Source organism: Urocampus carinirostris, chromosome 16, assembly GCF_059441175.1.
Source record: "Urocampus carinirostris isolate Australia breed hairy pipefish chromosome 16, RoL_Ucar_1.0, whole genome shotgun sequence".
NCBI classification, from domain to species: domain Eukaryota; kingdom Metazoa; phylum Chordata; class Actinopteri; order Syngnathiformes; family Syngnathidae; genus Urocampus; species Urocampus carinirostris.
Window position 1 is genome coordinate 1147673 of NC_142364.1, and position 23130 is coordinate 1170802.

General features: G+C 42.7%; 2 protein-coding genes across 3 annotated transcripts in view; one reads left to right on the plus strand and one right to left on the minus strand.

Annotated features, from left to right (window-relative positions):
• LOC148349940 (ras-GEF domain-containing family member 1B-B-like) overlaps nt 1–1707 on the minus strand; it is a 75289-nt gene extending 73582 nt beyond the window's left edge. Inside the window, exon 1 of one of the 2 annotated variants that reach the window (XM_088355717.1) lies at nt 1610–1707. The gene's annotated coding sequence lies outside the window, so the exon portion shown is untranslated. The remainder of the gene's footprint in view (nt 1–1609) is intronic. The other variant, XM_088355718.1, reaches the window with a different exon arrangement.
• A 2490-nt stretch (nt 1708–4197) lies between these two features.
• Nucleotides 4198–23130, plus strand: part of LOC148349942 (chondroitin sulfate proteoglycan 4-like) — a 37153-nt gene continuing 18220 nt past the window's right edge. The window contains exons 1-10 of the mRNA XM_088319792.1: nt 4198–4370; nt 7826–7989; nt 9036–10085; nt 10647–11039; nt 11116–11234; nt 11293–11401; nt 12561–13877; nt 16927–17019; nt 19236–19727; nt 21772–21906. Of these exons, the coding sequence (XP_088175918.1) occupies nt 4307–4370; nt 7826–7989; nt 9036–10085; nt 10647–11039; nt 11116–11234; nt 11293–11401; nt 12561–13877; nt 16927–17019; nt 19236–19727; nt 21772–21906 (3936 nt within the window). The 5' untranslated portion in view covers nt 4198–4306. The remainder of the gene's footprint in view (nt 4371–7825; nt 7990–9035; nt 10086–10646; nt 11040–11115; nt 11235–11292; nt 11402–12560; nt 13878–16926; nt 17020–19235; nt 19728–21771; nt 21907–23130) is intronic.

A 23130-nucleotide genomic window follows, 5' to 3' on the forward strand; every position in this document is an offset into this window, starting at 1 on the left:
ATATCTTTTATTCTATTATTTTATTTTTCAACACAAGGATACTGCTGGAAATGTGAATTTCCCTACGGCAGGGGTGTCAAGCTCATTTGAACTCGGGGGCCACACGATAGAAGAAACATTCTCTCGGGGGCCGGACTTGTAGATTAGGGAGAAAGAAAAAAAAAAAAATAAGGGAAAGAGAAGGAGAGAAAAGTAGAGAGCAAAAGGAGAAAGAGAGAAAGAGAAAGAACAAGAGAAGGAGAGAAGAAAGAAGGGGAGAAAGAGAGAAGCGGAAAGCAAGAGAGAGAGAGAGAACGAGAGAAAAGTAAAAGAAAATGAAAAAAATGAAGAAAGAGCAAAAGAAGGTAAAAAGACACAGAGAGAAAGAGACAAAGAAAGAGAAAAAGGGAGACAGGGAGAGTGAAAGAATCAGAGTGATAGAGAGTAAGAGAAAAAGGGAGGAAGAGGAAGCGAGAGAGAAATACAAGTGAAGCAATTGTGAGAGGCACCTGGCTTTGGCAACATCAAGTGGATATATTTTAACCTGCAGCTCGTTTTTCTCTTGCGCTTCTCTGAGCGATGTCTCGCGGGCCAGATTCAATCCCTAAGCGGGCCTGATCTGGCCCGCGGGCCGCCTGTTTGACGCCCCTGGTCTAGATAGATGTCTAGATAGATAGATAGATGTCTAGATGGATAGATGTCTAGATAGATAGATGTCTAGATAGATAAATGTCTAGATAGATAAATGTCTAGATAGATAGATGTCTAGATAGATAGATGTCTAGATAGAGAGATGTCTAGATAGATAGATAAATAAATGTCTAGATAGATGTCTAGATAGATAGATAGATGTCTAGATAGATAGATGTCTAGACAGATAGATGTCTAGATAGACAGATAGATGTCTAGATAGACAGATAGATGTCTAGATAGATAAATGTCTAGATAGATCTCTAGATAGATAGATAGATGTCTAGATAGATGGATAGATGTCTAATTAGATGGATGGATGTCTAGATAGATATATGTCTAGATAGATGTCTAGATACTTTATTCATCCCCGCGGGGAAATTCACACTTCCAGCAGTATACTTGTATCGAAAAATAAAAGAATAAAATAAGAAATATAGAATACAAAAATACCCAATCTAACGTGTTGATATAGAGTATTTAAATAAATAGTGCTGCGTAAAATACACACTGTCATAAAAATAAGGTAATATGCAAATGTGGGGTAAGGTTTAATGTGGACTCTTACTCCCCCGGGTGGAGTTCAAGAGCCTCATGGCATGAGATTTAGACCAAAAAAATAGACATCATTCTGTTTACTTTATCTAGAGTGGTCGAGATTTAAACCCTATAGAGTTGTTTTTACAACGTTTTGAAAAAGCAAACTTTTGGACCCGTTTTTGCTGCGTCGGGATAGTTGTTTTACATGTGTCCCTTACCTTGTGTGTCCAAAAAAATGGCCTTATTGAGAAGTTCACAAAATAAAGTGCTAGTTTTTGTGTGCCTGTGCTAAAACTGTTCGATTTTTACATGTTTAGATTTTGCAGGCGTACCTAATGCCGTGTGAAAATGATTCATCAGCCCCCCAAAAAGCATCCTGAGAGTGTTTATTTATACTCACAGTTCTTTGGCAGAGCGGTGATGTGCTTGGAGGCTCTCCCAGTTAACAATGGGTGGGACTGGGCCATAGCGGGCTAACTCCACTCTTTTCTCTAGAAAATAACAAATGAAGAATAGGTCTATCCGGAAAAAGGATGCAACATAAGCAGCTTTCCATTAAAAGAGGCTTGCGTCCTTAAAAAGTTGAATATTTTCACATCAAGTATGTGTTTCCGATGCCCAACTGAGTTCAAAGAGCCCTTACATTTAATTTTCCACCGCACTTATTTTATCTTAAGATGCATGTGTAGAAAAAAAAGTGACACTTTTAGAGTTTTCTTTGCAGATGCAATAGTTTTGCAAAATGTCCACTCAATTTATGATTTTAGTTTCGGCTGGAGCTCGTCGTTCATAAATTTCCTGACAGTCAAGAAGCCTTGATGCTAGAAGTGCTACAAAGCACAAGGTAGAAGACCAACTGTGGATATTTTTAAACAGCACGATGATTTGCTACCTGCTAGATAAGACAATTCAGCTTTTTTACATTTATTTTCTTATTTTATTCAAGAAACAAGATCAACATCTTGAAACGGGAAAAAATACATAATTATCAAGGTTCACATGGTTTCTTCATTTACCTGATGTTAAGATTTTGAGTTTTTCCTTGCCCTCGTGTAGGTTTTAGATCAGGGGATGGTGTCATAATAGTCTGTGGCTTGCAATCATCTGTGCAGCCCTTTGAGACTCCTTGTGATTAAGGGCTATTCAAAAAGGACTTGACTTGAGGTTTTTGAGTTATTCCTTGACCTCATGTAGGTTTTAGATCAGGGGATGGTGTCATAATAGTTTGTGGCTTGCAATAATCTGTGGTCTGTGCAGCCCCTTGACACTCCTAGTGATTAAAGGCTATTCAAAAAGGACTTGACTTGAGGTTTTTGAGTTTTTCCTTGCCCTCATGTAGGTTTTAGATCATGGGATGGTGTCATAATAGTCTGTGGCTTGCAATAATCTGGTCTGTGCAGCCCTTTGACACCACTTGTGATAAAAGACTATAGATAAACATGACTTGACTTTTAGCAAAGCTGTTCAGGACGGAACACATTAGGTAGGAAGAACGGGGGAAGAGCGGGTGCTGAAGAGTGATGTCATGCTCGCCCCTGTTTTTTTTCCCCTTCCTACTTTTATCTTTCTATTTAACTATCTACCTTGGTCATATCCCTCAAGAGGAGTGACCGACAGCAAGACAAACACATACAATAACAAAGAAAATAAAATTTAAAAAAAAAAAAAAAAAAAAAAAAGAAAAAAACTTTTTGGGGCATGAAAATGGTGAAAGCAAGAAAAGGCCTTTTCAAATACAGTACAAACGCCAAAACAAACCCCCCCAAAAAGTTTATTCAAACGCTTCTAAGAAATGTTTGCACGCATCACACGGAGATTGACAGAGGCTGCAATGGTAATTCAAGCCAGAAGATGGTGACAACGACTAGAAAATGTTCGAATTCTGGACAGCACCTTTCATATACAGTGTACTGTAGACAGGGTTGGGTAAAGTTACTTTAACTGGATTACTTTCAATGACTTTTGGATTACTCCAATACCAAATATGCTAATAAAAGACAAAAGAAACTAAATATGAATAAAATGACTCAATTTTGTGCAGACTTGGGGAGTAACGGAACACATTGAACGGCAAAAATGATGTTGGCAAGCTGTTTGGATTTATTTTCATTTTGTTTCTGTCGCATTTTATGTTCGTTTTGCCAGAGATCAAAGAGATCAAAGCCAGGAGAGAAAGCTTACTGCGTGTTGTGAGTCATCATTTTATTCATATTTAGTTTATTTTGTCTTTTATTAGAATATTTGGTATTGGAGTCATCCAAAAGTCATTGAAAGTAATCAAGTTAAAGTAACCCTACCCAACCCTGACTGTAGAATAATGCGGTTTTTTTTGTTGCTTTTTTAATATACTGGTATATAATTGAACAAAATTACACATTACAACATGTTGAATACCAATATTAAAAAATAATCCAACTCCTATTTTGGGGTTTTCTATAACATTTAAGAATAACATTGAGAGTGACGTCAAAAATAATTTTAATTTTAAAATAGGGAAGGAAATTCAAATAAATGTACTTACTGAGTAAAAAAATACTTAAAAATACTCCATTTTAAATGACCGATTGTACTTTTATTGCTAAAACAATATGAAGCAGAAAATTATATCGTGTACTGTATACAATTTATTTGTGTTTAACATCGAAAGTCACGTCAAAAATAACTCTAAAACAAGACAGGAGATTAAAATAAATGTAATTATTATGCAGAAAATACTTAAAAATACTCACGTTTAAACGAGTTTTTGTACTTTTATTGGCTCAAAAAATCTCTCGAGGAAGAAAAAAAGCCACGCTGAAATGATTCTAACTTGCTTTAGAAAAAAGTAGCTCATTTAGTTTTTGGGACAACACTTCCGCTAAGCGGTTGTAAACGGTACTACATTAGATTTTCAGTAGGGATATGGTGACGCCCATAATAAAGGCAGGTATTTGTTTCTCTCTCTCCAGGCAGTAATCCAAATCCAACAGATTGACAAAAAGCTGTCACTGCAACAAACACAATGATGGACTTCCATTCAAAGAAGTCAGATGTTGCTCCTAGTTCAAACTAAGTTTTTGGTTTGTTTTTAAATTTAGGGGACCTATAGTTTGCAAAAATGAGATCATTAGTGGCCAAACTGCTTTTTCTTCTGCTCCTTTTCTCAGGAAAGGTTCATGCAGGTAAGAGGTGTTCTACTTAACCATTATCTGGTTGTAAAAACAGGTTTTAAGTTACATATTTTATAATTTTGCTCATACATACCGTGTTTTTTATTAGAATTAACAATTTGCATGCTACCATCTACTATTCTGGAGTTTAAAAACTTGAAATATAACTTCTATCGTTGTAAAAATGGTCCAAATGAATCCTAAATATTCAAAATATTGACTTGGAAGTTGCAATTGGCACACTAATAATACGATAATCCATATCATAGAAAGCGATAAGCCATAGACAGATGGACAGACGTGTTTCATAAGCCTTATGACGACAAGCACGTTGCTGAATGAGAGCTTCTGAAATATTGCTATTGATAGATAGATGTCTAGATGTCTAGATAGAAAGATGTCTAGATGTCTAGATAGATACATAGATAAATAGATAGATGGATAGATGTCTAGATGGATGTCCGGATAGATGTCTGGATAGAGACAGATATATGTCTTGATAGATAGATAGATAGATAGATAGATATGTCTAGATAGATAGATAGATAGATGTCTAGATAGATGGATGTCTAGATAGATAGATAGATGGATGTCTAGATAGATAGATAGATGGATGTCTAGATGTCTAGATAGATGGATGTCTAGATAGATAGATAGATAGATAGATGTCTAGATAGATAGATAGATGTCTAAATGTCTGGATAGATGTCTAGATAGATGTATGTCTAGATAGATCGATGTCTGGATAGTCGAATGTCTAGATAGATCGATGTCTAGATAGCTAGATAGATGTCTAGATAGATACTTTATAATAATATATGATATATACATATTATTTTCACACGTGTGTATTTATTAATGTTTTTATTTGTTGTATTGAGTTTCTGAATTTCAATGAAGACATTTCTGAGAAGTATAAATAAAGAAAGAAGGAGAAATAAAGAAAAAACATTTTTGCACGATAACATATCTCTATACATGAATTTAATGGCCATTCTGCTCTAACCTGCATTCACAGAGTTTAATGGACAGCACAGAATGCTTTTTAGGTCAAATCGATTTCCAACCGAACCCCATGACTGTTTACAAAATGTTTGGGGGTTTGAAAAATTAGATACATTTCAGTTCTTTCTGTTTTTGTGTCCGTACCAATTGCAAGAAGTAGTTGTAGACAGATACTTTATTCATCCCCGTAGGGCACAGGTGTCAAACAGGCGGCCCGCGGGCCAGATCAGGCCCGCTAAGGGATTGAATCCGGCCCGCCAGACAACACTCAGAGAAGCGCAAGAGAAAAACAAGATGCAGGTTGAAATATGTCCACTTGATGTTGCCAAAGCCAGGTGCCTCTCACAAGGGCACTGTACTTGTATCTCTCTCTGTCTCTCTCTCTCTCTCTCTCTCTCTCTCTCTCTCTCTCTCTCTCCTTTTCCACCCCCTTCTCCCACTCTCTGTCTCGGTCTCTTTCACTCTCTGTGTCTCTCTTTTTCTCTTCCTTTGTTGCTCATTGTCTCTTTCTCTCTCTGTGTCTTTTAAACTTGTTTTGCTCTAAGTTCCTTTTTTCCTTTTCTCTCTTTTCTCTTTCTCTTTTCCTACCCTTTGCGTGCTCTTTTCTCTTTTCTCTCCTTCTGTCTTTCTATTTCTCTTTGGATTTCTTCCTTCCTCTCCCTTTCTTTTCCCCCTCTCTCATGACTTTTTATCTTTTGTTTCTCACACTCTCTCTCTTTTTCTTTTTTTGTCCCGCCCTCTCTCCTTTTCCCTCCCTCTTTCTCTTATTTCTTTATCTCTTTTTCTTTCTCTTTAATCTACTAGTCCGGGCCCCGACAGAATGTTTGTTCTATCGTGTGGCCCCCGAGTTCAAATGAGCTTGACACCCCTGCCGTAGGGAAATTCACATTTCCAGCAGTATCCTTGTGTTGAAAAATAAAATAATAGAATAAAAGATATAGAATACAAAAATACCCAATATAATGTGTTGATATAGAGTATTTCAATAGTGCTACGGAAAATACACACTGTCATAAAAATAGGGTCATATGCAAATGTGGGGGTGGGGTTTCATGTGGGCTGTTACTACTCCAGGTGGAGTTAAAGAGCCTCATGGCATGAGGGAGATACGATCCCCTCAGTCTGTCTGTGAAACAAGACTAAGAAGCTGCTCTTCTGTTTGGAGATGATTCTGTGTAGCAGATATAGAGAGTTGTCCATGTTCGACAGCAGCTTGTTCAGTGCCCGTCTCTCAGCTACAGTTGTCAGGCTGTCCAGCTCCGTACCCACATTTATCAGCTTCGAACGGCTTAACAAGTCTAAGGGCACAATCTCTGTCTAAAACCGCTCTAATTAGCGCTAGACAATATTTGGACGGTACGCTCCGAAACGCATTAGCAGCCATTATTGAATTTGGATCGCAGGTGATGAGCGCAGAGTGCACAGCACATTGGCAGAGCAGTCAATACTGGTTAATGTCAGTTGTGGGCTGAGGGCATTAGCAAACAGATCCCTTTGTTTATTTATTTCTTTATTTCGGGGACCATTACGTGAGCTCAACCGACAAATTGCAAGAAAAATATACCGTATTTTCCGCACTATAAGGCGCACCGTGTTATAAGGCGCACCTTCAATGAATGATATATTTTAAAACTTTTTCCATACATAAGGCGCACCGCATTATAAGGCGCTACAGTAGAGGCTGTAGTTACGTTATGCAACCATTAGATGGTGCCGCGCTAAAGGGGATGTCAACAAAACAGTCAGATAGGTCAGTCAAACTTCATTAATAGATAACAAACACGCTTTCCACAACTCCATTCACTCCCAAAATGAATAAACAGCCGTTTTATTAATTTCTCTGAGGTAAAGCATTTTCGTGACCCATCTTTAACATCTTTGACCAACAGCAAGGCATAACATTTTACTTTTTCTCCATTTAGTCAACACGCAAAAAAACGTCTGATACTGTTATGGTAAATGAAACGTTAGTGCAATCGCAATATAGTGACACTCGTAATGTGCAAAAACAACAATAAAGCAATAACATAATAACTGTAAAATGTAAACAGCTCATCCTCATGCTTCCTCCTTTTCCACACCATCGATTCATCAATGTTAAACTCTCTTGCTGCTGCTCTATTTCCGTGTTCTACTGCATGACTGATCGCCTCGAGTTTAAACTCTGCGTTGTAAGCGTGTCTCTTAATAGGAGCCATTTCAGGGTCTTTATACAAACGCACAAATAAAAGAGAATCGTTGTTTGATATTTCCCAGTATGCACAGCGCACTTCTTCTTCTACGCGAAAAATGGAGTCGGTGGCTGCTTACCGTAAATTGCGAGACCTGTCGCGGCTCAATATTGATCCATAAATAAGGCGCACCGGATTCATAGTCAGCTTTAAAAAAAAAACAGATTTTATGTGCGCCTTATAGTGCGGAAAATACGGTAATTGAAATATGTCCTTTTGTCGCCACTGCAGCGTCTTTCTCCGGCAACAGCTCCATTCAGCTGCAGAAAGTCCAAGCGTCCTTTCAAAACCACCTGCGCTTGGAGTTCAGAACTTCCAGTCGGAAAGGGCTGCTGTTTTTGGCAACGGGGCCCAGAGACTTTTTGGTGATGGAGTTGACCTCCGGGCGCCTCCAGGTGAGTCAGCCCATGGCCGTGACTCATTTAGTGTGAGTTGACGTTGACTCTCTTGAAGCCAGGCAAAAAGGTGAGTTGCGCGGTGTCAGGTAACAGTTGCTCGCAAAAAGATGGAATACAGACTCACTAGGTTTTTTTCCAACAAGTTGAACAAAAACCTTGGGGCGATTAATACAGAAAGACAAAGACCAACAAAAAATGACAAAGACAAGAGGTAGAAAAAGACAGATTGAGAGAGATGAAGACGGGAAAAGATAGACCTAGTTAAAGACAGAGACAGTCAAAGACCCGCCGAGCGAAAGACAAAGACAGACAGGCAACGGTGGAGTGGAAAAAAGACTAACAAAGATTGCCAGAGAAAGATGAATAATAGACAGACGGACAGACAAACAGGACTGGACAGGACAGACACAGACACAGACACAGACACAGACACAGACAGACAGACAAACAGGACTGGACAGGACAGACACAGACACAGACAGACAAACAGGACTGGACAGGACAGACACAGACAGACAGACAGGACTGGACAGGACAGACACAGAGAGACAGACAGACAGAGAGACAGACAGACAGACAAACAGGACTGGACAGGACAGACACAGACACAGACACAGACAGACAGACAAACAGGACTGGACAGGACTGGAGAGGACAGACAGACAGACAAACAGGACTGGATAGGACAGACTGACGGACAGACAAACAGGACGGACGGACGGACGGACATACAGACTGCGAAAGACACACACAAAAACAAACAATCAAAACCAAAAACTTATAGACAGAGAGAGAGAGAATGACAAAAAATGACAGACAGAGAGAAAGAAATCAAGAAATGAAGACGGAAAAAGACGTAGACGGACAAAAAAGAAAGGCAAACAAAGATATAATGATACAGACTGGGAGACGGAGACAAAGAGAGAAGGGTGGAAGGATAGTCACGGACATAACATGTCTTTAATCAAAAACATCTTTAACACAGAAATCGAATAAGATTCCTAAAAAATTCACATTTGGTTTTCCCAAACTCATCTCTCAAGGTACGAGTGGACCTGGGCTCAGGTGAACGGCTCCTGAGCTCGGAAAAGGTTCTTGGGGATCTAGTTTGGCACTCTGTGGACGTCCATCACGACCATCATCGTGTCTCCATGACCGTCGATGGAAGTTCTCACACCAGGGTCCATATGCCAGGTCCGGATCTAGAGCTGACCCTGGACAGGCTTTTCGTCGGCGGCGCTCCGGGTTTTTATCATCCGCACCTGGTTGACGTCTCCAGAGGTTTCCGGGGTTGCTTAGATGAAACCGTTTTCAACGGACTCGATCTTCTGGACCATTTGAAGCCTCGCGATCGTGTCCATGGGATGACTCCAGGGTGTAGTCAACTCTTGTCTGCTACAAAGGACGACGCAGTCCATTTTTTAAGTTCTCAAGCGTTCATTAATTTTCCAAAATGGGAGTCGAAACAAGAATACCTGTTCGAATGTGAGCTTCACCTTTCTGAAAGTGAAGATGACGGTTTAGTTCTGTTTAGCGCCGCTCTTCTGGGAGGTGTGGTATTAGAGATAAGAGGCGGTCACCTGGTTGCAATACTTGAAACCGCAGACGGAGGTAGCACCACATTGTCTTCAGATACTCATCTTCGAGGCAAGGACACCTGGTATTCCATCCTGCTGAGAATACTGCAACAGACAGTAGAACTAAAAGTAGGTGAAGAGGTGAAGCAGACCAGTATAAGTCCAGGGATCCAACTTAGAGGACCTCTATTTCTGGGAGGAGTAGAACAACAAACCTGGAGTGACATCAGTCTAGGTGTGCTTGGGCAGGCAATCGGTAGCAGAGGTTCTTTTAGAGGCTGCCTTAGAGAAATTAAAATAAACGGTGAAAGAACCGGCCTCCCTGATGTGATCACCTCAAAGGACGTCAACTTGGGGTGTCAGGAGGTCCAAAAATCCAAATCACATGTCCCCGAGTTCGTCGATATTGCATCGGCACAAGAGTTAAGTCACAGTGACAACTCCGACATTCTGTTGCTGAGAAGTCTCGAGGCAGCAGAAGGAAGCTGGGCACTTCTGGAACCCAAACACATTAAGGTATTTTCATAACTATATTGTGGTGGACGCATGGTCAGTGAAGCAGGAAACAAGGGTGATGTTCTAAAAAATGGTGGACATTACCATTCCTCAAGGGTCCAAAACAGCCCCAAACCAAGACTGTAGCAGACAGTCCTTTGCCACTGGAACAGGGGATGGGGCAGCTCAGGGTCAATTGTCACCAAAATAAGGGACGTTGGTTGCCAAGGGTCTTTCACCACCAAGGCAGGGTATGGGTGCAACAGAGGGTCAATCCCTGCCGGAACAGGGCCTGGGTGGCACTCTTTCACGCTGGACCAGCAGTCGTGGGCACCCAAGGGTCTTTCACTGTAAGAACAAGGGGACGTGGACTTCGCCTCCAGAAGAGGTGAACGGGCAGCCACCAGAACAGGGGACTGAGGCCTCCGGCTGAGTCCTTGGTAGTTGGGTCATTGGCATTGTCATCGTTTTCTGCTTCCCTGCATATGAGTGCACCATCAGATCCTAAAGCACTTCAGGTTTTCTTCCTTTCACGAATACAAAGACACAATCATCTCAGAATCAAAAAATGTGATCCTCCAGGTAAATCTTGACTTTCAAAAGTCAGGCTTGCGTCCATCTGAGTTCATGTTCAGAATCCAGCAGCAGGCAGTTTACGGCCAACTGCAGCTCAACCCCGGTCCGGAAAACCCCAAAACAGGAGCCATCAAAGTCCAAGGACAGGAAAAGGATCTGACTTTTAGCATGGTCGACCTCTGGCAAGGCCGAGTGACATACGTTCACGGGGGCTCGGAGGAACCGCGTGACTACTTCATGTTCTCCATCTTCTTGGACAACCGCAAAGAGCTTCCTGGAGATCTGAGGGAGCATCACCTGTACCGGTTTGAAATCCGCATTAGTCCCATCAATGATGCGCCCTTGCTAAGCCTGCCGAAGGGAAACGTTTTTATCCTTCTTCAAAATACAAAACGGCAGGTAGGTCAGGATGGAATCCCGGGCAAAATTTTCTGAAAACTTCAACAAGTGACTTATACATGGACGACGTTTCCAGCTGACAACAGATTTCCTGAACGCGTCAGACCCTGACAGCAGTCCAGAGGATTTGGCCTTCAGCTTCACGGGGAACTTCGACGAGGCCGGACATTTTGAAGACAAAGATCACCCTGGCAGGTTGGTTGGTTGGAGAAGCTTCTCAAAGACAAATGACTTCATTTTCTCTTTTGTCAAGGGCCCTCAAAGCGTTCTCTCTGCATGATCTCCAAGAGGGTAAGATCAGCTTCGTCCACACAGGAGTCTCTACTTCCAGAACGGCCCTCATGGTCAGCGATGGCCAGAAGGTAGCTCTGTTGTCAGTTTTTGTAGTGCAGTAGACCCCGGAATACAACATGAATTCAGTCTGAGGCGGGGATCACAGAGTGAAATTGCTGTATGAGCCTATGGTAATTAGCTAATGTCACTCAAATAACAAAATAGTGTATAGTAAATACTACTTATGTGTGTAAAGCATTAAATTACATTAGAAACAAATATACGTGTAAAGGAAAATTCGACGTGACTTCAGCTGGTAGAGTGGAGTAGCAGGTAGAAGCAGAATGGGGTAGGGTGAAAGGGCAACAGCTGTTGTGGTTTAAAGGAGTCGGAGCTTGACAAAATGAGGACACATTTGTTTAAAGACAGGAAATTCCAGGCTTGTTTTTCCCGGGTTTAAATGTCAAGTAACATTCTGCTCGGCTTGGAACAAGCGGTCAAGTCAGGCCGGCTCCAACGATTTTCTTGGAAAGTGTAGCTTCGGGGGAAACACGTAATGTTGGAAAATCGAAAAAGGACGCACCAACTTCGGGGAAAAACAACACGTCGTATGGCTGAGGGTATAAGAAAAATGATTGTCTCTTAGACGAATGAGAACTCTGTTTTGGACACTGATGAACAGCAATAAACAGCTTCTCTCTCTCCTGCCAAGATTCCTCTGCATTTTGTTTATATTTCTGGGGCATATTTCACGGGCTGCTCCGAAACAGAAAATGAAATAATTAACTGATTTTACAGTATTGTGCCAAGAAAATGTCTATATTTTTATCGAAAATTACGGACATGCAATTTAGTGAGTGCAACCTATAGCAAACAAATACAATACAAAAAAATAAAGTATTGTATAGCCAATTTGCAAAGTCTGTACGGAGCACAGGAGAGTCTGAAGGAAGGGATGGAAGGCATTGTGGGAAGTAGTTCAGTCTGCATTTTCGTTATGCTGTGACTTTTATATGATGTTGACCAAAAGCAGACCATCTTAAAGACTTAAACAAGTTATGAATTTTTGGGCACACAAAATAGTTTGTAGTGAATCTCATATAGCGGGAAAATGTCCTAACGAGGGTCTGAAAAATGTCTTCCACATTGCAGAAGGTGGGTTCGCTGTATTCGGGGGTCTACTGAAATAGGGAATGAATCTTTTTCCAATGACGCATTCCAATAGTTCTTTATCCTCTTTTGGTTCAGTTTAGCACCACAGTCGTTTTGAAGATCCTTGCCGTGAAACTGGAGCACAAACTGGTGAACAACACCGGATTGGAGGTGAACCAGGGTGGAGCTTCAATCATCACCTGCGATCATCTCGCCGTCCAAGTAAACGTTGAAGACCAGCCTGTGGATATTTTCTATAATGTCACTGAGCCTCCTGAATTTGGGGAGCTCCAATCTCTACACTGGAGTGGCAAATGGAAAACGACTTCCTTCTTCTCTCAAAAGCTTCTAGAAAAAAAACAGATCAGATATCTAAGCACGTTCCTGGGCATCCAGACTCAAAATGTCACAGATCGGTTCGAGTGCATCGTCAGCGTCGGTTCCGTGGCAACGGAGAAACTCGTGTTCCGAGTCGCGGTACGATGGCTTCATTTCAAGGTCACAAGGAGCAAGATGGAGGTCAACGGTGTTCTGAAAGTCGTCGTCACGTCCGAAGACCTGCACGCCATCTCCAAAGGCGTCAAACTCGACGAGAGCGACCTCTATCTCCGACTTCTCACCGAACCCAAGAAAGGTCAACTGTTCCTGGTGGATCGCGTCTTAAAACGAGGTTCTACCTTCAGCCAGAAGAACATCACCGACGGCTTGGTGACCTACGAACTCTTTGAGAAAAGAACTGACGACTCCAGAGACGTCTGCAGCTTCCAGGTCTTCTCCGCGCTGGCCAACTCCACCAGTCACGACTTCAGAATCCACATCCGAACAGAGTCCACCGACTTCGCCGTTGTGAACCAAGGCCTCTCGGTGGTAGAAGGAGGGAGTAGAACCATCACCAAAAGTATTCTTTTCACCAACACGGCCAGTAACCGAGAAGTCCACTACACCATAACTTCTCACCCCAAGCACGGCCTCCTGAGGATCATCAACCTCTCCGACTCCACCTCCATCCACGACAATGTTCCCGTCTTCACCAATCACGACATCCTCGAGGAGAAGCTCGTCTACGTCCACGACGATAGCGAGACCGAGCGGGACTCCTTCGCGTTTCGTCTCGCGCTCTCCAAACTGGACGGCAGGAAGGAGGAACGGAGCTCCCTCGAACACACCGTGAACATCTCCGTCCGACTCATCAACGACCAGCGTCCGGTCAGGGTGGTGGATCAGGTCTTCCACGTGGCCAGAGAAGGTCGGAGGTTGTTGACGTGGAAGGATCTCCGTTACCGGGACGAGGATTCCGACTTCGAGGACGACGGGTTGGTCTACACCCGCAGGGGGATTCCCATGGGGGAGCTGGTTTTAGCCAGTGCCCCCAGTCACAAACTCTACGAGTTCACGCAGCGAGATCTCAAGCAGGTACTTGGACAACATATACAGTGGCTTGCAAAACTTTTTGGCCCCCTTGAACTTTCCGAGGGCAGCACGGCGGCGCAGTGGTTAGCGCGTGTGCGGCACAGTTCTAAGGTCTTAGGAACCTCCTGTGTGGGTTCAAATCCAGCTACCGGACTTACTGTGCGGAGTTTGTATGTTCTCCCTGTGCTTGCGTGGGTTTCCTCCGGGCACTCCGGTTTCCTCCCACATTCCAAAGACATGCATTTCAGGTTGATTGGCCGGTCCAATAATTGTCTCTAGGTGTGAATGAGCGAGCGAGTTGTCTGTCCCCGTGTGCCCTGCGATTGGCTGGTGTCCCCTGCCCACTGCCCGATGATTGCTGGGATGGGCTCCAGCACCCCCGCGACCCTACTGAGGATAAGCGGTGCAGCTGATGAGATGAGATGAGAACTTTCTGACTTTTTGCCACATTTCAGACTTCAAACTAAAGATATAAAACAGTTGTTCCTTTAGAACAGGGGTGTCAAACTCATTTGAACTCGGGGGCCACATGATAGAACAAACATTCTGTCGGGGGCCGGACTAGTAGATTAAAGAGAAAGAAAAAGAGAGATAAAGAAATAAGAGAAAGAGGGAGGGAAAAGAAGAGAGAGGGCGGGACAAAGAAGGAAAAAGAGGGAGAGAGCGTGAGAAAAAAAAGAGATGAAAAGAGAAGTCGTGAGAGAGGGGGAAAAAAAGGGAGAGGAAGAAAGAAACGCAAAGAGAAATTGAAAGACAGAAGGAGAGAAAAGCTTGAACGGTAGGAAGAGAGAAAGAGAAAAGAGAGAAAAGGAAAAAATGAAGTTAGAGCAAAAGAAGTTAAAAAGACACAGAGAGAAAAAGACAAAGAGCAACAAAGGAAGAGAAAAAGAGAGACACAGAGTGAAAGAGACAGAGACAGAGAGTGGGAGAAAAGGTGCTGAAGAGAGAGAGAGAAAGAGAGAGAGACAGAGAGGCAGAAATAAATACAAGTACAGTGTCTTTGTGAGAGGAAACATCAAGTTGACATATTTCAACCTGCAGCTTGTTTTTCTCTTGTGCTTCTCTGGGTGTTGTCTCGCGGACCGGATTCAATCCCTTAGCGGGCCTGATCCGGCCCGCGGGCCGCCTGTTTGACACCTGTGCTTTAGAAGCATCAACAATAAGTGGGACACAATCATGAAGTGGAACACAATTTCTTGGATATTTTCAACTTTTTTAACAAATAAAAAAACAAAAAAGTGGGTGTGCAAAATGATTCAGCCCCTTGACTTTCAGGGCAGCAAACTCTGGCCCGAAGTTCAGTGAGGATCTCTGAATGATTCAATGTTGATCTAAATGACTAACCATGATAAATGGAATCCACCTGTGTGTCATCAAGTCTCTGTATAAATGCACCTGGAATGTCACAGGTGTCAAACAGGTGGCCCGCGGGCCGGATCAGGCCTGCTAAGGGATTGAATTCGGTCCGCGAGACAACACCCAGAGAAGCACAAGAGAAAAACAAGCTGCAGGTTGAAATATGTCAACTTGATGGTGCCAAAGCCAAGTGCCTCGAACAGACACTGTACTTGTGTTTCTCTCTCTCTCTCTCTCTCTCTCTCTCTCTCTCTCTCTCTCTCTCTCTCTCTCTCTCTCTCTCTCTCTCTCTCTCTCTCTCTCTCTCTCTCTCTCTCTCTCTCTCTCTCTCTCTCTCTCTCTCTCTCTCTCTCTCTCTCTCTCTCCCTTTTCTCCCACTCTCTGTCTGTCTCTTTCACTCTCCGTGTCTTTTTAACTTCTTTTGCTCTAACTTCCTTTTTTCCTTTTCTCTTTTCTCTTTCTCTCTTCCTACCCTTCGTGCTTTCTTTTCTCTTTTCTCTCCTTCTGTCTTTCTATTTCTCTTTGGATTTCTTTCTTCCTCTCCCTTTCTTTTCCTCCTCTCTCATGACTTTTTATCCTTTGTTTCTCACGCTCTCTCCCTCTCTTTATCTTTCTTTGTCCTGCCCTCTCTCCTTTTCCCTCCCTCTTTCTCTTATTTCTTTGTCTCTCTTTTTCTTTCTCTTTAATCCACTAGTCTGGCCCCCGACAGAATGTTTGTTCTATCGTGCGGCCCCAGAGTTAAAATGAGTTTGACACCCTGTGCAATGTGATTGTCTCAGAGGTCTGTTTAAAGCGCAGAGAGCATCACGAAGAACGAGGAACACACCAGGTAGGTCCGAGATACTGTCCTGGTGAAGTTTAAAGCTGGATTGGGATACAAAATGATTTCCCAAGTTTTAAACATCCCAAATAGCACTGTGCAAGCGATAATATTAAAAGTATCAGACCACTGCAAATCTACCAAGATCGGACCGTCCCCCTAAACTTTCAGCTCATACAAGGAAAAAACTGATCAGAGATGCAGCCAAGAGGCCCATGATCACTGGAAAAACTGCAGAGGTCTACAGCTGAGGTGGGAGAATCTGTCCTTAGGACAACAATCAGTCGTATACGGCACAAATCTGGCCTTTATGGAAGAGTTGAAAGAAGGAAGCCATTTCTTAAAGATATCTGTAAAATCTGTTGTTTAAAGTTTGCCACAAGCCACCTGGGAGAAACACCAAACATGTAGAAGAAGGTGCTCTGGTCAGATGAGACCAAAATCCAACTTTTTGGCAACAATGCGAGACGTTATGTTTGGCGTAAAAGCAGCACAGCACATCACCCTCAACACACCATCCCCACTGTCAAACATGGTGGTGGCAGCCTCATGGTTTGGTAAGATGGAGCCAAATACAGGACCATTCTGGAAGAAAACCTGACGCAAAAGACCTCAGACTGCACACCCACTTTTTTGTTTTTTATTTGTTAAAAAAGTTTAAAATATTCAATAAAGTGTGTTCCACTTCATGATGGTGTCCCGCTTCTTGTTAAAGCTTCACAAGAAATGACAGTTTTATATCTTTTATGTTTGAAGTCTGAAACGGGGCAAAAAGTCACAAAGTTCAAGGGGGCCAGATAGTTTCGCAAGCCACTGTATCCTTGATTGGTGACGTACGGATGTTTTTTTTAACACGTTTCTTATTCCGTCCCGCAGTATAATGTGCTCTTCGTTCACAGTGGAGTGAGTTTCGGTCGTTTTGTCTTTTTTGTGTCGGACGGGAAACATTATGTTTCGAGCCTGATGGAGGTAATTGATTTTTGCTTAGAGTACACAAACAGTAGACCCCCGGGAATAGAACCACCCTCGCCTTATGACACATTCACTTTTCAATGTGGGATGAAATGTTTGTCCGCCCGCCTCTTTCCAGAATTTTCCCCAATATAGATAGATAGATAGATAGATAGATAGATACTTTATTCATATACAACATCATCAACAAATGACCGTATTTTCCGGACTATAAGTCAACTCATGTTTATTTGTTTGGCCCTTAATCACAAAGAGTGTCATAGGGCTGCACAGACTACAGACTATTACAGACTACTATTACACCATCCCCTGATCTATAACCTACATGAGGGCAAGGGAAAACTCAAAAACCTCAACATGAGGAAAATGAAGAAGCCTTGAGAAGGGATAGTCTCAAAGGGCTGCACAGACAACAGATTATTGCAAACTACAGACTATTATGACACCATCACCTGATCTAAAACCTACATGAAGGCAAGGGAAAACTCAAAAACCTCAACATGAGGAAGGTGAAGAAGCCTTGAGAAGGGATAATCTCAAAGGGCTGCAACAGATTATTGCAAACTACAGACTATTATGACAGATTTCTGCATTGGAAGATATATTTGAGTGTCATCTGCGTAGCAATGGAAACTAATATTATACTTGCGAATAATATTACCTCATGGAAGCATGTCAATGCTGAAAAGAAGGGGGCCAAGTACTGAACCCTGCGGAACACCACAGGTAACAGTAAAGGGCTCAGATGTCATTTCGCCCTATTTAACACAGTGCGTCCTATCTGAGAGGTAGGATCTGATCATAAGGCCTTTTTGTTTCCTATATAAGGCGCATAAAACAAAATCTACTGTAAGAGCGAGGATACATTAAAAAAAAAATCAGAAAATAGAAAAAAAACTTAGAGAACATAAATAGTAGGAAATAATTTCATGACTAAAGTAACTTGAATCATTCATAAATGGTTACTACATGTAGAAGTATTTCTTTGTAATGATGTATTTTATTGACTGTATTTATAGCGTACAAGGCGCATGGGATAATAAGGCGCACGTTCGAATATCTGGAAAATTTTGGGTTGTTACTTATAGACCAAGAAATTGGGTATTTTGCATACCCTAAAATTTCTAAATTTGCCGTCTCTAAGATGCTTGTCTGATATTGGTTGTGTGGGGTCTAAAAAGTAGACCACTGACATCTGGGAGAGCTTTAACTTGGTTAACGGTAGAAGAAAATTCAGGCAAAGACTTGTTTAGTTTTTAAAAACTTTAGCCGGGGAAGTGCGGGAGGAGCGGACAATTCACTCACAAGACATGGAAAAGTACTGGTATGTTGAGACAAAAGACAAAAGACCACCCCCCTCTAAAAGTACCAACACCTTTAAACAAAGACAGGAAGACTAGGAGACCCCAAAAGGAACATCAAACTGATTAGAAATACACACCTTGAGCAAATACGTTTAAGCCTACTTTACAGGTTGACATCATTTAAAATACTGGTATGCTATTTGTGATTTTGGCTGAACTACAACCCACAATGCTTTTCTCTTTCTTTGTTCTGTTCGGAGTTCGATGCGCTTCGTAAAGACTTTGAGCGTCAGCGATACAATACTCATTCACTATGGGTCCAAGGCTCGCTCTCTAGGATGCCTGTTATCTATTGATCACTCTCGTATAAAATACCGCCCTGCTTTTTGTTTGCATCATACAATTATTAAAATAGTGATAGGTTATTGGCTGAACTAACTCCCACCATGCCTTGCTTTTCATTCGGTTGATAATCCTGTGTGCTTTGTATAGAATTCAAGTCAGCAATACAATACTGGATTCTTTTTGTACTGCTCCAAAGACTTGCAGTGATGCTAAAGGTGAAAGCAAAAATATAATAACACGGTAACAAAGCTTGTGATGATAAATATATACGAAGAAAGCACAGATTGGCGGTAACCAATTGACAATCGGGAGTATGATAGGTAAGCGATTAAAGCAAGGAAATCGTCCAAGGGCATGACAATATATGCAAGTGGTAGGTTTAAACTCAGTATGTCAATCTACCGCATCTGCATCCACCTGCGACTCCTCTATACCACAACACCATAGGTTTCTATCCCCCACCATATGGCATTTTCCCACCACATATCAGGTTGTCTGATCCCAGGGGTCTACTGTACTGCCATAATGTTCTTAAACTTCAGAAATAAAAAATCTCTGACGCAGGTGAAGGCCGAGGACCCCTACCTGGAAGTGACTAACAACACGGGCCTCAGGGTCCAGCAGGGCAGCGTAACCCCTCTCACCTCATACAACCTCAGCGTCTTCAGCAACTTGGACATCCGAGATCCACAGCAAGTCACCTTTGAGGTCTTCCTACCGCCCAAACACGGCGTCCTCCGACTGAAAAGGGGAGAAGGTGCACCCGAAGGGGGCGCCATTTCATCGTTTAACCAGGAGGACCTGGAGATGAAGCGTTTAGTGTACCAGCACAACGGCGGTCACGCTACATCCGATGGGTTCAATGTCACTGCAAGGGCAAGGGAGACAAGCAGGGAGGGACGCTTGGACGACTGGAGGACAGAGACGCATCTGGACATTGGGTTTCAGATCAAGATCTTCCTGGAAAGTCATCAAAAACCACCAACTGTGGTCAATAATCATCCAGTGGTGGTGGAGGAGGGGCATAATGTCTCCTTAAGCAAGGATAATCTCCAGGTAGGCCAATCGACTTTTCTCCAATCACAAAAGAACGTAGATGTTCTGCCGGCGGTTTCAAACTCATTTTGAACAGACGGGAGCAAAAAACACTAAAAAACAATCTGGTTAACTCTAACCCAAGTTTGGGTAAAAAAATGAACCAAAACCAATGTGGTTGGGAACAAAAACGGGTCGAAGCCGGGACGGGAGAGTAGACGTGATCAGGATCAAGAACGGGTCGAAGCCAGGGGAAAGACGGGAGCAAAAAAACAGGTGGGAGTCAGAGTTGAAAAGGGCTTGCCTAGAGTTAACTGAGGTTTGCAGACGGGAGCAAAAAACAGGACAGGTGGGAGTCAGGGTCGAAAGAGGCTTGCCTCGTGTTCATTGAGGTTCCCAGACGGACTGACAAAAGGGGACAGACAGGACTGGGTTCAAATACTGAATCAGGAGCCAATCAGAACCCGCGGAAGGAGCCGGTACAGTTGAGTCACATCAGTAATCATGACACAGGTTGGTTGTAATTATTAAATGCATTATTAAAAATAGACACTAAAAAACAATCTGGTTAACTTTAACCCAAGCTTGGGTAAAAAAATGAACCAAAACCAATGTGGTTGGGAACAAAAACGGGTCGAAGCCGGGACGGGAGAGTAGACGTGATCAGGATCGGGAACGGGTCGAGGCCAGGGGACAGACGGGAGCAAAAAACAGGTGGGAGTCAGAGTCGAAAAGGGCTTGCCTAGGTTTAACTGAGGTTCGCAGACGGGAGCAAAAAACGGGACAGGTGGGAGTCAGGGTCGAAAGAGGCTTGCCTCGTGTTCATTGAGGTTCCCAGACGCACTGACAAAAGGGGACAGACAGGACTGGGTTCAAATACTGATCAGGAGCCAATCAGAACCAGCGGAAGGAGCTGGTACAGTTGAGTCACATCAGTAATCATGACACAGGTTGGTTGTAATTATTAAATGCAGTATTAAAAATAGACACTAAAAAACAATCTGGTTAACTTTAACCCAAGCTTGGGTAAAAAAATGAACCAAAACCAATGTGGTTGGGAACAAAAACGGGTCGAAGCCGGGACGGGAGAGTAGACGTGATCAGGATCAAGAACGGGTCGAAGCCAGGGGACAGACGGGAGCAAAACACAGGTAGGAGTCAGAGTCGAAAAGGTCTTGCCTAGAGTTAACTGAGGTTCGCAGACGGGAGCAAAAAACGGGACAGGTGGGAGTCAGGGTCGAAAGAGGCTTGCCTCGTGTTCATTGAGGTTCCCAGACGCACTGACAAAAGGGGACAGACAGGACTGGGTTCAAATACTGATCGGGAGCCAATCAGAACCCGCGGAAGGAGCCGGTACAGTTGAGTCACATCAGTAATCATGACACAGGTTGGTTGTACTTATTAAATGCAGTATTAAAAATAGACACTAAAAACAATCTGGTTACTTTTAACCCAAGCTTGGGTAGAAAAATGAACCAAAACCAATGTGGTTGGTAACAAAAACGGGTCGAAGCCGGGACGGGAGAGTAGACGTGATCAGGACCGGGAACGGGTCGAGGCCAGGGGACAGACGGGAGCAAAAAACAAGTGGGAGTCAGAGTCGAAAAGGGCTTGCCTAGAGTTAACTGAGGTTCGCAGACGGACCGACAACAGGTAACAGATAGGACTGGGTTTAAACAAGAACAGGGAGCCAATTAGAGTCCGAGGCAGTTGACGCCAAAGGAGCGGGCACAGGTGACACTTTATAGAGAAAATATTCTACTTTCAATTTTTAAGGACACCTCAAACAACGCACCCCCTATTTTAACAGCGCGTTCATGTTTTTTTCTTTTATGTTCTGTGAATGATAGTCAGCAAAAACAGCTACAACGGGTGCTTTGCAAGTAGTGCCGAGCTTTAGCAATATCCAATGGACATATTTAAAAGTTCAGGTCTTTGTGGCTCATTTTTCCTCTTGTGCTTCTCTCAGCATTGTCTCGCGGGCCACGTAAATGGATGTGGCGGGCCACATTTGGCCCGCAGGCCCTGGAGTTCGGCACATGTGTTTTATACTATTTCTCTTCAGGTGTTTCACGAGGATAGCCATCCCTCAGATATCGTTTTCACCATCCTACTTCCTCCAACCGTCGGCCACATCGAAAAGTTTTCCCCTCAGATAAAGCGTCGGGCGAAAAATGGAGGACATCGCCGTCACTTTCAGGTACCCCAACTACGGAAAACCCAAAACTTCACATCAAACATAACAAATGCTACTCTGCTGTTGGTTTGCATCACACTATCGTGAAAAAGCCAATACTGTATGCCATTGGTTGAATTCACTCCCATAATGCCTTGTTCTGTCTTCATTCATTTCAGAATATTTTGTGTTTCGTCTTTGCAAGTTGGTGCAATATATTATTGTACTTTTTACTGTATTTAATCGCTAGAGCTAGTAGTGATGCTAAATGGAGAAGCGAAATCATGATAACCATGGAACCGAAGCTCGCGATTATGAATAGATGCAAAGAACACACACTTTACCCCCACCAAGTAATGTGGCCGAAACCAATCGACGATCTTAGTATTAAGTCAAGTCCTGTTTATTGGTTTGGCCCTTCATCACTAAGAGTCTCAAAGGGCTGCACAGACCACAGATTATTGCAAAGCACAGACTATTATGACACCATCTCCTGATCTAAGACCTACATGAGGGCAAGGAAAAACTCAAAAACTTCAAGTCATGTTAATTTGTGACGCCCTTACTCACAAAGAGTCTCAAAGGGCTGCACAAAATACAGATTATTGCAAACCACTGACTATTATGACACCATCCCCTGATCTAAAACCTACATGAGGGCAAGGAAAAACTCAAAAACTTCAAGTCATGTTAATTTTTGACACCCTTACTCACAAAGAGTCTTAAAGGGCTGCACAGACCACAGATTATTGCAAAGCACCAACTATTATGACACCATCCCCTGATCTAAGACCTACATGAGGGCAAGGAAAAACTCAAAAACTTCAAGTCCTGTTAATTTGCTTGGCCCTTAATCACAAAGAGTCTCAAAGGGCTGCACAGAATACAGATTATTGCAAACCACTGACTATTATGACAGCATCCCCTGATCTAAAACCTACATGAGGGCAAGGAAAAACTCAAAAACTTCAAGTCATGTTAATTTTTGACACCCTTACTCACAAAGAGTCTCAAAGGGCTGCACAGACCACAGATTATTGCAAGCCACAGTCTATTATGACACCCCTGATCTAAAACCTACATGAAGGCAAGAAAAACTAAAAAAAAAGTTAGAGAAGCGATAAAAAAAATCCTTGTAAGTGGACATCTTAAAATCTGATTGGATTTTAATAATCCATCTCCTCTCCCTTTTGCATCCACCCAATAACTCCACTGTACCAGCTCAAGTCAGGTCATACCAAAGCTAAA